The sequence below is a fragment of the Eretmochelys imbricata genome, chromosome 2, assembly GCF_965152235.1.
Source record: "Eretmochelys imbricata isolate rEreImb1 chromosome 2, rEreImb1.hap1, whole genome shotgun sequence".
NCBI classification, from domain to species: domain Eukaryota; kingdom Metazoa; phylum Chordata; order Testudines; family Cheloniidae; genus Eretmochelys; species Eretmochelys imbricata.
Genome location: NC_135573.1, coordinates 168,470,541 through 168,488,258, shown reverse-complemented (window position 1 = coordinate 168,488,258; position 17,718 = coordinate 168,470,541). Strand labels below are relative to the sequence as shown.

General features: G+C 38.6%; 1 protein-coding gene across 1 annotated transcript in view; it reads left to right on the top strand.

The window, feature by feature from the left end:
* C2H7orf57 (chromosome 2 C7orf57 homolog) overlaps positions 1–10,511 on the top strand; it is a 25,390-nt gene extending 14,879 nt beyond the window's left edge. The window contains exons 6-9 of the mRNA XM_077809211.1: positions 4,067–4,167; positions 5,732–5,868; positions 8,077–8,248; positions 10,442–10,511. Coding sequence (XP_077665337.1) covers positions 4,067–4,167; positions 5,732–5,868; positions 8,077–8,248; positions 10,442–10,511 — 480 coding nt within the window. The remainder of the gene's footprint in view (positions 1–4,066; positions 4,168–5,731; positions 5,869–8,076; positions 8,249–10,441) is intronic.
* Positions 10,512–17,718: the final 7,207 nt, after the last annotated feature.

Genomic DNA, 17,718 nt, shown 5'->3' with positions numbered 1-17,718 from the left:
TCATTAGGTTTTGCAGAATGTTCCCATCCAATTTTTAAGTTCTCAGCCATTATGACTTTTATGAATTACATCCCTGCTACAGCAAGGCATTTATTTATGCCATGCCAAGAGTCCTAGATCACTGTGATATCAGAGATAACTCAACCAATCACCACCCTTACTATACAGCTAATTTTCATGCAACAGCTTCATTGGTTGTGAGAGAGACTGAACGGATGTTGAGTTACTTTGGCCTAAATGCCAGAGTTCTTCAAAACCAAGCACGCAACAACACAACCAGCACACACAACAACTGCAAACACACATTTCCCACTATCACAGATCAAAAGAAATTTCCCAGCACAGCACAATCCACACAGAAATCAACACAGCCACCCATACAACAGCAGAACCAGTACACACAATGACCCCCAAACTTAACTCTGAAACCTACGATGTCCGTTCAGTCAGTGTGAAGCAATGGAAAGAGCTGCAAGCATGGCAGAGAGCTTGTTTTGTTTAGAATATCACCACATTTGGTTGTCACTGGGTTTCTCAGTTTGTAAACCTCCATTTTTTAAAATTTCTCAGCCATTTCTGGCTTTTTTACAAAGATGAATTACAAATTACACCCATGTGATAGCTTGAACTTTGCGCTATTAGTAATGTAAATAACTGTACTCCTTAGCAAAAAGTAAGTGACATTTGGCTTCATTGCCCCCGATAGCATTCTCTCTAGTCTGGCCTCTTTGAGTTGTTGCTGTGGTGGCTGTTGCCTGAGAAGCCCTGGAGACAGCTGTTTTCTCCAAGTGGGTTAGGTGCCTGAATGGCTTTCAGATTATTCATATATACTTAGCATAAAGGCAGTTGGAAAAACTTTTCATAGAGAAGAGAAGAATTATATTTTTGAACTTAAATCCAACATCTATCCCAATTTATTTAGATTTTCCTAAGATGAAGAATGAGCTGTTTTCTAGCTGAGAAACTGAGATCTGCGCTTCATTTGTAATTTAAGGAAATCTATGGTTACATACAATTTGTTTCATGTTTTCCCATGAAATGCATATAAAATGAGAATCAAAATTAACTATGAAAATATGAGAATCTGCCTTGATCACAGTCTGAGCACAAGACTACACAATAAGTATGGCAAAACAGCTTTTTAGTTTTCTCATGTCCATCATCAAGTAAGCTTCAGGAAGCACTTCAGTGAATTATGCGTTGGCCTTCAGCTGCAATGTGGCTGTTTGTTGAAATTCAAGACAAATAAAAAATGATTAATAAAAATCAAAAGCAGTAGGGTTTTGCCTACCTCTTTACTTTGTTTTCCCTGTCCTACTATTTGTAATTGTTTAGGCTTCTCTTTTTTCCATCTGATGTTCCTGTTATGTATTGTTTTTCCATCTGCTGTTCATAATATACATAACCATATCAAACTGTGTTCTGTGGTACTCTCTGTGTAGGGTCGGGAGGATTAGATTTTTATCAGCAAATTTCAATATATGTTGTTTTCACCATATACACACATACCAATGAAAAAATATTTCCATCAATACTAATCAAAATTTACAGATAGGCAAAGTAAGAAAAATACTGATTGATTTAAGGCTATTTATTTTGTATATTTTGAGCTGTGATGTTGACAGTTTGTGTTTTAACTGTTATAAAGCTTTAACTTTTTGAATCTCAATGTCTACTGTCATTAAATAATTATTGTCTGACCCCCTCATTATGTGACCGTGCATAATTTCCCACAACAGTCAAAATTTAAATTGATAAAAATTAAAATAATGCTTAAAACATAATTTTGTGCAATTGAACATTTAAATTGATAAAAATTAAAAAAAACAAACACTCACAATGCTGGTAATGGAGACAGAGGAAGGCAACAATAAGACAGATTCATTGCACCTAAGCATATTACTTTGAAATATAAGGCACAAACAAATTACTTAGAAAAACTGAGCCTCAATTTTTCAGTACTTGATAGTGTAGGAGAATGACTGATTGATTCTAAACCACTAGAATTTACAACTCCCAGGTCTGGGTAAAAGACACCGCAACATAAAACTAGTATTCATTTAAACTTTTTTCATTTTAACAACAGTATCTCCCATCTCTTCATCTTTTTAAGCCCCAACTCTTCAAGGGTCATTTTGTCCACAATGAAATAACCCCATCATCTTACTTGTTACCAGATGCTGCAATCCATCACCTTAGGTGAAATCCTGGCCCCACTGAAGTCATTGAAAGTTTTTCCATTTACTGGGGGCCAGGATTTTACCCCTGGTCTTTCCAGTTCAGAATCAGTACAAAAGCTCCATCTTAGACTTAGGTGTCCTCCATAAAATAGAGGTGCAGGGGAAATGATCCAGTTCCTCAGACTCAACAAATATTCATCTCTCCTCTTCCTCCTCTCCTCACCACCTCTCATTGTACCTTGTCTTTCACTGGCCTCCTAATTAGTACATGCTCAATCATTTCACATTTTTATTGCACTCGTCTTCACTCATCTCATATCACATCTGCACAGGCTACCTGTAACCTTCATAATATACTTGTATTTAGAAGAATGAGCTGCATTTGTTTTGGAAGTGTTTCAATTATATTTTCATATGAATGTTACAATACAAAAATAAAATATATTGTAAGGGTTGCAACCACTAATATTATTTATTATTTTGTACTTTAACAGTTTATATGTAGTCTTCTTGTAATGATCAGATCCAACTTAATACAGTATGGCTCTATGCCCAGTAGTATACAGCTAATTTATATAGCAAAAAAAATTCACTTCTAATCATCCAGTCTTGAAGCTTTTGTAATAATATGATAGCAGTGATTATATCTTCTGGTGTGTTGGAATGTCACGGTAACTCTGACTTTCAACTAGCTACATAAGATATTTTAGTAGATAAAAATATGTTCAAATATAATTTTGATTCTAATAATCTAAAGAATACACAAAGATTTTAAAAATTCTTAGAGGTGACCTTTAAATACTGGGCTTGTGCCATTTTTAGCTTATTTATGATGTATAAAGGAAGCTTAAAAGAATGTTTTAAAACATTATTTCTATGTTTTTTAACCTTAGAACTATTGGAAAAGTCAGGTTTGGTCTTCTCTATTATTGTTGAAGAACCTCTGAGACATTTGGGGGATATTTATTTTGACTTCAACACCTTAATTGAAGGGGCAAGGGTATCGAAACTTTAACAAAGACTTCCTTTAACTTCACTTGCTAATTAACATTTTGGATAAAGATGTTAAAACATACAAACAGTTTTAAACAGTCCGATTAAGATTCCTATCTCTCTTTAGTTACTCATTGTTTACTCTCTTGGCTCTTTTGATGTGACCATTTCACTAGGTCTCCAAGTATCAAAGAATATTCTATGCTAGACTGAACCTGAATTTGCAGTGTAAATAAACAAGCAGAATTTAAAAACCACCACCTTTCAGGTCTTCCTTGGACATAATTAAGAAAAGAGGGCAAAAGCTCAGTTTTGAGGCCATCTTCAGTGTATCTGTTGTTTGGAATTTTTCACCTCAGAATAATATAGTACAATGGATTTATTACTGTCTGGGAGACCTTGTTTCTTAACCAAATAGACTGTGGTTCTTAAACTAGGGATGAAACCTGACCCCACTGAAATCAAAGGGAGCATTGCTATTGACTTCAGTAGGACCAGGATTTTACTTCAAAAGTTGTTTCATTTCTTCCATGCAGTGGACTGAGCCGTGATGAGAACCTTTGACTGATAAATTTTAATTTGGCAGCTTAGTTTTAGTTAGAAATGTACTACAACTCTTTTTGTCAGAGAGAAATGCTTATGGCTCAGATTTATTAGTGGTGTCACTTAAAAGCCTACTAATATAACTAGTGATAAATAAATAAGGTTACCTAATTTTCTTCAGTTTTATCATTTACTTCCCTAAACTTACTGCTAGAAATACTGTACCTTGAATTGTGCAGATACTGAAGATATTTAGAGCTACCAAAGTAATCCCTTTTTCTGATGTCCCTTGATCATGTATATTTCCTTAATCATAACCTAATTTAACAACAATGTTTTCTTTAACACAGGTAAAGCTTCCTGCTATAAACCCCAAATACCCAAACCGAATACAACCCTCTATTGCAAATAAGGAATTCCACGGGGGAAATAGGCTTTACTTTCCACCTATGTAAGTAGCACACACATTGTATTAACTAAGGCCCTGATTCTGAAAACATTTTAACTTTACTCACCTATATAAATGTTTGTAGGATCAGGGCTTATATTTGTAATGGGCCTGAGCTACCTTGACTCTCAGGCTAGCACATGTACTATCTGAAATATTAAAATGGTTTTATAAATAACTTAAGTCATGTTGTTTAATTTTTAGAATATACCATTAAATATAACTACGAAGTTGAAAAAGTAAGCACATATAAGTCAGTACATTCAAAACTTTTAGGTTCCTACAATGAAGTTTATTGTGTACATCCAGTACTTTTTTGTTGTTGTGTTTTTAAAACACAAGACTTTAAAATAGTGTTTGTTTTTGGTTCTCAATGCAATACAGTGAATGGACCATAATGTCCATTATCACTATTTGTGTTAAAGTAGTGCACAAAGAATCCAGTTAAGATTGAGACTGATGTTTGGTCTGGGTTCTATGTAGACACATTAAGTTACCATCTTCGCTTGAAGAGTTTACCATCTAATTTAAGACGAGAAACAAGTGGTATAACAAATTATAGGAGGGAGAACCAGGGTAACTGATAGGAACACGCGATTACATCAAATAGCTATGTGTATAATTAGATGGTTTCAAGTTGTTAAAAGAATACTTACTTTAATTATTATAAAACATAAAGGAATAAATGTGTAGTCCCAATATGTTTTATAATCTATGCTTAATAATTTGAACAAAAACGTTATGTATATGTTTAACAGCAAAAATGGGAATAGAAAATGCCACATTTATGTAACTTTGGGTATTTCTACACAGCATTTTAGAGTGAGTTGCCTGTCTGGGTTGGTAGACATGGTAATGGGACTCAGGCTAGCCCTCTAAAAACAGTTCTCTAGACAGTGCTTTGACGTTGCCGCTCGGACTGAAGCCTATGCTCTGAAGCCCACCCCTCTCCGTGGGCTTCAGAGCTTGAACTGCAATTTAAAAGCGCTGTCTGCACAGCAATTTTTAGAGTGCTAGTATGAGCCCCACTAGCCCAAGTCTGTCCACCCAGGCTGGGAGGCTCACACCAAAATGTGTGTAGATATACCCTTAGAGTTAACATTGCTTAGGAATCTAGTTTTTGAACTTAATGACTTTATTTGCTTTACTTCTCTATTTCTGACATGAATTACCCTTTTCATCTCACTTTACCATTCTGCTACAGGGCCAAATCTTGCAGCCCTCGATCACACAAATCTCTCATTAATTGAGTTTTGTTGAATGAGGACTACAAATTTTTGTCTCTTAATGATGATAAAAAAACAGTGGTTATTTATGATTGATTATGCAAACCTTATGACATTTTATAAGAAGCATGTTAAATTCATATTATGCTAATTAACCCCTGGGAAAAATAAATAATATAAATGACATTTCTGTTTTTGTTATTTACTTGCATATAAAAGAACTTGGTATAAGATACCATTCTCTTTTCTGTAAAATAAAACTGTTGCTGCCAATTCTTTCTTATGTTTTATTTCTGAACTCTTGTCTGATTATATATTTGTATTTATTTATTTTTGTATAGGCCTGGTCAGAAAAACAACGAACCAGTAAATTTCAGCAAACTGATTAGCTATGGTTACAGGGATGATTGGATTCAGCAGCGTAATGACTGGGAGAAAAAGATTCAGCAAACCTCAAAAAATAATGAGCAGCCTGAAGGTGAAGTGTATTGTGACTATTTTTTTCTTTAATTTAGCAGTTATCTAAAGTTAGTAACCAATATTAGCTCTATCCGCTCACACATCTTACTTTTGAATATGATTACACTGACTTTATTATTTTGCTCTAATTAATCCAATACAGGCTCAATTTAAAAAATACATGTGACTTTAATTGTAAGGGCAAAGTTGTCAGTGGCTTTGTATATCTTTTAAGTTGTGAAAGTATGCTTTGTCTTTGTCTTGTGGCTAAATTCTGCTTGCTTTATTTATCTAAGAGATTGAAGAGACAGGTCCAATCACGTGCTTAAAGTTAAGCAAATGTTTAAATACTCTTCTCGATCCTGGCTTGGGTACATAGAACTTGGCTCTTAGTTCTTTACTGAAATCTCCATCCCAAACACAGCAAAAAACACCGGTATGATAGGTAGATCAATCAGTGTCATTATGCAAAAACTAATTCCTGTCTGCTTTTGAGTCTGGAGGTTTAGAAGAAACACTGTTAGGGTGAAAAAATCCAACAACAATAAATAAAACACAGCTATGCAGTGCTCATGCTTTAGAATCTCACTTTGTCATGCACTGTTCCATAAAACTACAAATATATAGCATTATTATTTGTGTATTTGAGTGTTTTAAAGTGAGCAACATTCATAAGCAACGATTGACTTCAAGAAATCTTCTATTAATAATTATATGGTAATCTGTAAGCTACATATTCACTGACACACAACCATTATTAATTGATACTAAATACAAAAATATAGTTTGGACCACCAGACTTTTACAATTCATTTCCATTTCATGTAACCTTTTCCCCCTCTCTTCCCCCAAGTTGGCAAGACTCCCTACCACCCTACTAGCTGTTTACAACATTTCTCTAGTCCAGGAGTGGGCAAACCTTTTGGCCCGAGGGCCACATCGGGGTGCGAAACTGTATGGAGGGCCGGGTAGGGAAGGCTGTGCCTCCCTAAACAGCCTGGCCCCTGCCCCCATCCGCCCCCTCCCACTTCCCGCCCACTGCCTGCCCCCCTCAAAATCCCCGACCCATCCAGTGCTTCACCACCCTCCTTGTGAAAAAGTTTTTCCTAATATCCAACCTAAACTTCCCCACTGCAACTTAAGACCATTACTCCTCATTCTGTCATCTGCTACCACTGAGAACAGTCTAGTTTGATCCTCTTTGGAACCCCCTTTCAGGTAGTTGAAAGCAACTATCAAATCCCCCCTCATTCTTCTCTTCCGCAGACTAAACAATCCCAGTTCCCTCAGCCTCTCCTCCTAAGTCCTGTGTTCCAGTCCCTTAATCATTTTTGTTGCCCTCCGCTGGACGTTTTCCAATTTTTCCACATCCTTCTTGTAGTGTGGGGCCCAAAACTGGACACAGTACTCCAGATGAGGCCTCACCAATGTCGAATAGAGGGGAACGATCATGTCCCTCGATCTGCTGGCAATGCCCCCACATATACATCCCAAAATGCCATTGGCCTTCTTGGCAACAAGGGCACACTGTTGACTCATATCCAGCTTCTTGTCCATTGTAACCCCTAGGTCCTTTTCTGCAGAACTGCTGCCTAGCCATTCGGTCCCTAGTCTGTAGCAGTGCATGGGATTCTTCCGTCCTAAGTGCAGGACTCTGCACTTGTCCTTGTTGAACCTCAGATTTCTTTTGGCCCAATCCCCTAATTTGTCTAGGGCCCTCTGTAGCCTATCCCTAGCCTCCAGCGTTATCTACCTCTCCTCCCAGTTTAGTGTCATCTGCCAACTTGCTGAGGGTGCAATCTACTCCATCCTCCAGATCATTAATGAAGATATTGAACAAAACCGGCTCTAGGACCAGCCCTTGGGGTACTCTACTGGATACCGGCTGCCAACAAGACATGGAGCCATTGATCACTATCCGTTGAGCGCGACAATCTAGCCAGCTTTCTATCCACCTTATAGTCCATTCATCCAGCCCATACTACTTTAACTTGCTGGCAAGAATACTGTGGGAGACTGTGTCAAAAGCTTTGTTAAAGTAAAGGAACAACACATCCACTGCTTTCCCCTTATCCACAGAGCCAGTAATTATAAATAGGTTTAGAGACAGGTAATTGATTTAGGTTGGTTTAAGAATTTTAAAACTTGCTTAATCAGTTTTTTTTAATACACTTATTTTTATTATGGCATCTTTAGTAAAGTGTTCTTTCTGCATTATTTCTTGCAGAGTCTCTTCCTCCAAGTGAGTACCAGAAGAAAATAGAAAAGAAGCAGAAAGCTAAAAGATATAAATTGTCATTCAAAAGAAAAACTGTTGCAAAAATAAAGGATGAAACCAGATCTCAATCTGGACCTGAAATAGGTGCCCCACCTAAGAAGTCACTCTTCAAACTCAACATGTATGCCACCCCAGTCCCTATCCGCACAGAACCCATTGCTGTCTTTAGAGAATTAAAGACTTCATTAATCAACGAAACAACCTAAAAACTTTTCCCCTAACACAAACATTTAATATTTTTATTACTCTTGGTTTTGGATTTTACTTAACACAGAACACTTCTTCTTCCTGAATTTTTCAACTATTGGGGTCTCTGTATGTGGAAATTTAAGATACTGCATTATTAAATTTCCAACTTAATTTTTTCAGTAGAAGCAGGTTTGTGTGTGAGCCTAGGAAGGAGCATCTCAGGAAATGAAGGAAAGGCACATACATTGAGTCTCAGAGCATGCATGGTTTTAATTTTTAATGTTTGTTTTACTGTAGTGCATCTGAAACTGAGGCAGGTTAGGTAGGGTAGCTTAACCTGCCAAGCTCTGACTCAAGGTATGTGTGACTAGATGTTGTCTCAATGATGTAGGAATTTCAGGGTAATGGCTAGTTGTTTGATTCTCTCACTTTTCATTTTCTTTTTTATTTTTTTAATTAATTTATATAGTGTGACTTCAAATAGAATTTAAACATCAACCATGCTGATAGAACTGCATTGGGAGGACTGTTTGCGGTACCTTCTTCCACTCCCCTCCACCTCCCACACTCTTTCAAAGGCTTAGTACTGCCAGTCAGTGGTGCTGAAGCAGTACATCTCTTCCCACTTCACAGCAAGGCTCAGGCTTGGCAACGTTATAATTTAGAACTTAGGATACTACCACTATAATTGCTGTGCACATTTACTAGGTTCCAGTTGGGTTAATGGCTACAGCACCATCCTTAGATTGTAACAGTCCCAAAGTACTAACTTCATAAACTGACAGGTCCGTGTAAACACCCACCACATTGACTGGTGTTATGTAAATTGCCAGAAAGTATCTAGATTTTGGAGTTCCATGGTGTGTGAGAGAGATGGCAAGTTGTCAGTGATGTAGTTAGCCAATTGGTATTATGTCAAATTGTTAAGGGTCTTGTTTTGAGTTATGTGCAGTGACAGTGAGAATGAAGTGTTTTTAATTTGCAACTTTAAATTGAGTAACAACTATGCAAAGAAATACCTAAAAGGGCACAGGTGTTGAAGTTTCCCTAGATTGTGATCCTGTAAATCTCCCACATGAAACATAACCCATTCCATATCATCTAAGATTAGTTAGAATGGGAGGACAAACTGTTTTATTGCATGGTATTAAGCTATTAAAGTTCATCTATTGCTGTTTTACTTCTCAATTTGGTATTCGACATAATAATCAGTTGGAAAATTATATGGGATACAAATGTTTGGACGATTATTTCTACTTTTGTATTTAGCACTTACTTTTTTCTATCTATCCTTACCTCCCCTACCTCAAACATTTTTTTCCCTGTCTTTTATTTTTTATCTTGTTCCCTTCTTCCTCTTGTTACAGTTAGCAACAGTAGTATTATGAGTGAGCTTTGTATATAGAAGTGGGGCTGGAGGGTTACAAATGTAGAGCTCTTCTGCAATTAAAGTGACTTTCACTGAGTAGGATTGTAAATTTACATTACAATCAAGTTATAAATTTTTGCCCCCTCCTTAATGGGTATGGAGCTTCACAAATGGAGCACAGCTACTGTGATTCTGCTGAACAGTTGAATATCAGAATATGGGGGCCCCTCACAGGGAGTACACATTTCCACAAAAAATGGAGTTCAGCTCTGCTTGGGCTCCCTTCATGCTTTCACGGGCAGAGGTAGTTTAGGGGCATCGTACAGCTGAAGTGGCAGATCTACAGCTAGGCATCTCCACTGGCCATTGACTTCCGCAAATGCACTAGGGTCTATCCACACAGAACTAGCAGAATCAGTGTCTTAGTTAGTTTCTCTCTGTAGCTGGCTTCATGTGTGGAGAGCATTGCTATATCTGATGCTGTTTTGCCACTGTTCCACCACACAGGATGCATACAAGTGAGCAATGGATAAGGAAGCATTACAGGGCATTGATTCTTGGTCAGAGAGCAGCAATGCATTGCAAACTTCACATGTAGCATTGTCTTTCCTCCCGGTCACTTACAGATATAGAAGTATTAGACTTTGTAGGTATTTTTTGCAAGTGAAAGGTTAGCATTTGGCCACATTGTTTTATTGTCAGAAGTTGGTTTATTGTCAGAAGTTGTCATCTAGTCTCTCATTTTTTGTATTGCAGGTTCAGAGACATCCCAGCCCGAATTGACTCCAACAGACAACAAGTAAAAGCTGCAGCTTCAGAGATGTAATAAATATATTAATATTTCAAAAAGAGCATCAAGAACAGTAAAGCATGATATGGCTTATGAAACAGGCTCCTATATTTATAGGTTGATATTTGTTAATTACATGTATCTAACCATTGTAGTTAAATTCATCCCTGGTGCAACTTCATTTACTTCAGTAGCTTTACACCAGAGATGAAATTGGTTCAGTGCTTCACTCCAGCAAGTTCTACAGTATAGGCAATAGCTACTGCAGTATACTTCTAGGTCTGGTTTTAATGTCATGTCAGCATACAAATTGAAGCCTATATTATCACTGGTTCCACCAGACTAGTACTACATCATTACCATCAAATTTGCCTTTCACTAAGGTTTTGTCTACACACAAATACTGTACCAGTATAGTTAAAGTAGTACAATCCCCTGTACTGTGGACACAGTTATGCCATTAAGGAAGGGAAAGTATACTGATGTAAACATGTCTACACTAAAGATTGTACTGGTATAACTACTTAGATAAAATCTCACACTCCCAACTGAAAAGTTATACTGGTACAAAAACTCTTAGACCAGGTTTACGGCTTTCTTACAGTACTGCGGCGCTGCACCTGCTACATAAGAATTGGTTGATCAGTGGCATTGCTGCAGGAACAGGACCAACTCAGCAGATCCTGTAGCATCATGTGTCATAGTTTTGCATGTTTTGCATCACTGGAAGTGGTTCAATAGCGCAAACAATGAGACTGATCTGAGCAATGTATGCTGTCTGCACTTAAAGCCTTTAAAGTCTTAATAATTTTGTACATCTTGTAATTTTGACTGGGTCAAGAAAATTCTATTTAATGCTAGAATTCTGTGTTGTTGGTTCATATTAAGCAAAAAAAGGTTATATTTTTGAAATAGCAATGCATATTAATGGTAAAGATGTTACTCTGAAAGCTGGGATGTATTAACAATCTTCAGTACTGCATTTTCACATTTACTTTTGTCTGTTTGAATTAGTGTTTGTCCCTTGAATCCCATAAACCATACAAACATTGAATCTGTTTGAGTAGATTCCACTAGAGAATGGACATAATTTTAGATTTGGTTTATTAAGAAATTTCTTTTTATACTGTGGGGAAAAAAAAAACCAAAAATTGTTACAATTGAAATGTTAATTTGGTTATTTCCTTTTCAGAATATACTCACCATTCATTGTACATCTGTTAATCCAAAATTAAAAGTTTTAAGTCATATTACCAAAAAAGCATCTGTCTGAATACAGTGTTTTCTGAATTAGTTTGCATTGATTTAGCAATACTTTTAAATTAGTTTGGTATGAAAATTGGTTAGACACTATTATGAAAGTGGGCCTATTACTAATTCAAAACCAAAAAACTTAGGGAGAAATCCTGACCTTATTGAAGACAGTGGGAGTTTTGCCATTCAGGCCAGTGGGATCAAGACTTCACTTGTCATTTCAAACACCGGTTCAGGTTTCTAAATAAATGGCAAACATTGTACTTATCACATTATTTACAAAACCCAAGTGCTTAAATAAATCTTACAATGTTCGCAAATAAGCAAACACATTCCTATTAAGCATAAAGAAATGCATGAATTTTCCCAAGAGATTTAACTATTTGAAAATGTAGTAACAAGCTATTTCTCAGAAAGAGGAAGACAAAGAATGTCAGCTGAAAGTCAGAATTTCAAATTCAGGGCAATTTCTTTGCGACCTGTAAATCAAAAATAGTTGACACATTTTCTTCCTGCTTTGCAGAATTCTTTTGCCTTAAGAGTAAATGTGGAAACTTTGGGCCCAAACACATCCCCAAAATTATAGGGATGTTAAAATAAGACTTTATAATGAAAGTTTGTTACAACCTGAACCATGCAGAGGCTACTGCCTCTCCATAATGATTCGTGTCTTTGGGAGAAAGGGAATTTGTGTGTGGAAATTGTTTACGTTTAGCAGGCAGATTGTGGACAGTTCTGTATCAGGATTTCAAAAAGGTAATATAATAAGGTATATATTTTGTATAAGAGCTCCTGCTTTATAATGGACAGATGATATGGTCAATTACAAAATGCCATACTTCTTGTACAACCTACCTGTAGCTCCACAAAGCATTCAGGAGAATAAGTACTCTATGTAGCTTTATAAAAATCTTGTAGAACCATACACTCATATAAATTTCTCCAAGCCACATCCTGGGAATTCAGCATTTGTCAGCTGAAACAGCACTGTAAACTGTATGCCTGCTGACAGGATTACATCTATTGTTAGTGTCTGAAAAGAATGACTACCTTCCAGTACAATAGATAGTTCTAATTGTACATTTCTAACAATGATGACCTATGATCATAAGATCAATGTCATTCATAAAAGCCTCGGAATACTTACGTCAAGGTTCCTTCCCCACTCTGAACTCTAGGGTACAGATGTGGGGACCTGCATGAAAACCTCCTAAGCTTACTTTTACCAGTTTAGGTTAAAACTTCCCCAAGGTACAAATTAATTTTACCCTTTGCCCTTGGAGTTTCCACTGCCACCACCAAACTTTAACTGGGTTTACTGGGAAACATAGTTTGGACACGTCTTTCCTCCCCAAAATCCTCCCAACCCTTGCACCCCACTTCCTGGGGAAGGTTTGGTAAAAATCCTCACCAATTTGCATAGGTGACCACAGACCCAAACCCTTGGATCTTAGGGCAATGAAAAAAGCATTCAGTTGTCTTACAAGAAGACTTTTAATAGAAATAGAAGTAAATAGAAGTAAAGGAATCACCTCTGTAGAATCAGGATGGTAGATACCTTACAGGGTAATTAGATTCAAAACATAGAGAATCCCTCTAGGCAAAACCTTAAGTTACAAAAAAGACACACAGACAGGAATAGTCATTCTATTCAGCACAGTTCTTTTCTCAGCCATTTAAAGAAATCATAATCTAACACATACCTAGCTAGATTACTTATTAAAAGTTCTAAGACTCCATTCCTGTTCTGTCCCTGGTAAAAGCAGCATGCATACAGACAGACACAGACCCTTTGTTTCTCTCCCTCCTCCCAGCTTTTGAAAGTATCGTCTCCTCATTGGTCATTTTGGTCAGGTGCCAGCGAGGTTACCTTTAGCTTCTGAACCCTTTACAGGTGAGAGGATTTTTCCTCTGGCCAGGAGGGATTTTAAAGGGGTTTACCCTTCCCTTTATATTTATGACAACTTATATTACTTAAATTGTAAGAAGTAATATTGCCATCTTAATCTCTCTTTTTCACTGTAAAAGAAACCCCTCCTGTGTTAAGTGGGATGTTCTTCAATGCTCACTGTCATGGGCTTTAGTGATGGAAAACAAGAGGAAGAGGGAATGAGAGTCAGAAAAGGGAGGAAGTGGAAATAATTCTTCAAATTTAAGCAGTCCATCTAAAGGATGGCTATGAGCAAAGTCCACTTTTAAATCCTTTATATTGTTTCTTATTAATGTTGTGGGGGGGGTTGTACTCCTATGTACTATGGTGATTTGTGACCTAAATACTTAAGATAGATATTGAACTTCTTTCAGTCTGTTTGACAGGGCACTAACAGCCTGTTTAATTTCTTTTCAAGGAGTTCCCTTCAAGAACATATATAGTGGAATTGAGTAAATAATGAGTGGGAAACAACTTATTTGAATCTTTTCTTAGAAAAATGTTCTGAAATTAATCAAATTATTTGTTTGTAGCCTCTGATACAGACTTAAAGGTACATGCACTGCCAAAAAAATCTATTGTTTAAAGGAACTGCTACAGAGAATATGGTAATCTATTTAATACTGTTGACTTGGACAGGGGAATTATAAGCAAAGCAGAAGAGTCTGGTTAGGCCTTCCTTTTCTGTATTGCTCTTTCTGTTTCACAGCTGTAATATTTCCTCCTCCCTCCTCACACAGCTCTATCCAAAATTTCCCAAATTAATTTAAAAATCCAGGCTCGGGTACATATATCCGCTTCCTTGAAATTTACCTCTCTGATAGGATTCTTACCTAACAATTTTGTGTAGAGATTGTAGCAGGGGAATGGAAGTCAGGCTTCACCAGTCTGTTCCTGACTTGGCCACTGAATCCCTCTGACCTCACTCTGTCCTATTTAACTCACTTAAAAGCAGTTACATCAGGAGCTCTCAAACTTTTTCAGTGTGTAGACTACATTTGAATAGAGAGAATGTAAATAGGAGGGTATAAAACAATTGCTTAACATCCGTGTAGCCAGGTCCGAATTAACTTTTTGTGGGCCCGGAGCCAAACATATTTGTGGGCGCCCACGGGGCAGGGGAGCGGGATGGTCAGTCTTCAGCATGAAGGGCGGGCTGGGGGCAATGAGGCACAGCGTGGCAGGAGCAGCCCCACTCTGTGCAGCCCAGCAGGAAGGCACTGTTTACGAACCTGCAACTGCCAGATGCACACTGGCCTGCCCAGCCCTGTGCTGCCAGCATGCTCCTTCCCCTTGAGGGCAGGCCCACATCATACCGCTCCCTGCCCAGTGCCCCACCCTTATATCCAGCACCCCCTTGCCCAGAGACCTCCACCACAGATCTCTATGCCCAACCCCGCCCCGCCCAGAGACCTCCCCCACTGGCCTCCCACCACAACTGCACAGTACCCTGCACACCACATCACTTGTCCAGCGCCCCCTGCCCATAGACCTTCCCATTGCCCACCACCTTCCTCACAGTCCCACCATCACAGCTGCACAGCACCCCATATTCCTGAGGGGATTCTGCACCAAAAAATTAAAAATTCTGCGCACAATATTCTAAAATTCTGCAAATTTTATTTGTCAATAAATACATGTGGAGGCTCCAACATGGCAGTGGGGAACACAGGCCACTGGTTGCATGGAGGTGGGAGATTACCCTGCAGCCTCACCCCACCCCAGGACAGGGACTCGGCAGTGAGGCTTCACCTGACCCTGACACAGTGTAATGGCCAGGCCTGTTCCAGAAACACCCTGAGGCCCTGTCCCCCTGTGCAAGGCGTACCAGGTGTGGGTGAGCAGGCTCAGCCCGGCAGCAGGATCCAAGTATCATAGAATATCAGGGTTGGAAGGGACCTCAGGAGGTCAACTAGTCCAACCCCTTGCTCAAAGCAGGACCAATCCCCAACTAAATCATCCCAGCCAGGGCTTTATCAAGCCTGACCTTAAAAACTTCTAAGGAAGGAGGTTCCACCACCTCCCTAGATAATGCATTCCAGTGTTTCACCACCCTCCTGGTGAAAAAGTTTTTCTCAATATCCAACCTAAACCTCCCCCACTGCAACTTGAGACCATTACTCCTCGTTCTGTCATCTGCTACCACTGAGAACAGTCTAGAGCCATCCTCTTTGGAAACCCCCTTCAGGAAGTTGAAAGCAGCTATCAAATCCCCCCTGATTCTTCTCTTCTGCAGACTAAACAATCCCAGTTCCCTCAGCCTCTCCTCATAAGTCCTGTGTTCCAGTCCCTTAATCATTTTTGTTGCCCTCCGCTGGACGTTTTCCAATTTTTCCACATCCTTCTTGTAGTGTGGGGCCCAAAACTGGACACAGTACTCCAGATGAGGCCTCGCCAATGTTGAATAGAGGGGAACGATCATGTCCCTCGATCTGCTGGCAATGCCCCTACGTATACATCCCAAAATGCCATTGGCCTTCTTGGCAACAAGGGCACACTGTTGACTCATATCCTGCTTCTCGTCCACTGTAAGTCCTAGGTCCTTTTCTGCAGAACTGCTGCTGAGCCATTCAGTCCCTAGTCTGTAGCGGTGCATGGGATTCTTCCGTCCTAAGTGCAGGACTCTGCACTTGTCCTTGTTGAACTTCATCAGATTTCTTTTGGCCAAATCCTCTAAGTACAGAGGGACTTAGTGCAGAGGGATCCAGGTGGGGGTAAGAGAGTTCTCTGTGGGGCAATCTGGGTGCAGGCGGCTCAGTGGGAGATCTGGATGCACAGAAGCTCATTGCGGGGTTCCAGATGCAGGGCAATGGGACTCTACAGGGGATCCAGGTGAATGTGTTTGGGGCTCTGCAGGGGGGGTATAGGTGCAGGGGAGGTGGGGTTCATTTGGGTGGGGTCCAGGTGCAGGTGAGTCTGGGAGAGGCATTATTTATTGTGCTTGTCCATCAAAAAAGTATTTGTAGTTCTTCAAGTGGTTCTGCATATTCACACTTAAGATTTTCCGCCATCTAGAGGTGCCTCATGGTAGAACCTTCTCCAAGCAATGTCTCTTAGGTCATAGTTTGGAAAACCTTTGTTCTAATCTACTTTTTACCTTTTGTCAAGCTCACAGGTCATTTTTAGGTCCCTGTCCTGCATTCCTTACAGTCAATGAGAGTTTTGTCTGAGTGAAGAGTGAGGGATTGGGCCCTAAACTTCCTGCCCCTGGGAAATATATATATCTCCACTCCTACCACATTTTTATCATTCTCCTTATTGAGATAAAGAAAATGTTTAGCTTCTCAGCAACGTGTCATGTTCTCCTTTGTGTCATAAAGGGCCTGAAGTCTCTCTCACTGACCTCTTGTTCTTTAAATACTTGGGAATTTTTTTCTTGTTTATTTTTGTGTCTTTGTCTTTGCTATCCCAATCATTCTTACATTCCTTTTACTTTAAACATACTGTGTATTTTCTCAATAGCAATCACATTATTCATTTGATTTTTTTTTAAACGTATACTCCTTTGTAATTTGGGTCTTAGATATGGGTCTAAGTACTTAGGTCACATAGGAAGTCTGTAGCAACACAGGGAAATCTCCTGAATCCACATCCTCATTATTTTACACTGGATGACTAAATATATATATATATATATATAATTTCTTTTCAGTACCCTACATTTTCTCCCAACACCTCAAAGCAAAGTCCCTGCTCCTTCTCCAGGTAATGCATCAGCTATTTTTTTCCTGCAAAATACGGTTGTGTAATTAATATTTATTTTAAGAATGTAGCACACTTTTAATACCTAGACTGTAAGTATAATATGCATATTACAGATAACAGTTTAATTTCTACCAAAATACATATTCTTATTGCACTACTGGTGTACACAGACTTGCTGAATTGGTGATCTGTGCAATCAAGTAACTGGTTCCCAGCCCCAAAGGGCTTACATTGGGTCACAACCTGATATTATATAGAATACTTAACACAGAACAGAATAGCAGGCAGTATTGTAGTTGAAGAATAAATGAGCTTTAAGGACATTTTTAAGATGGATCTTTCAAATTATAATGT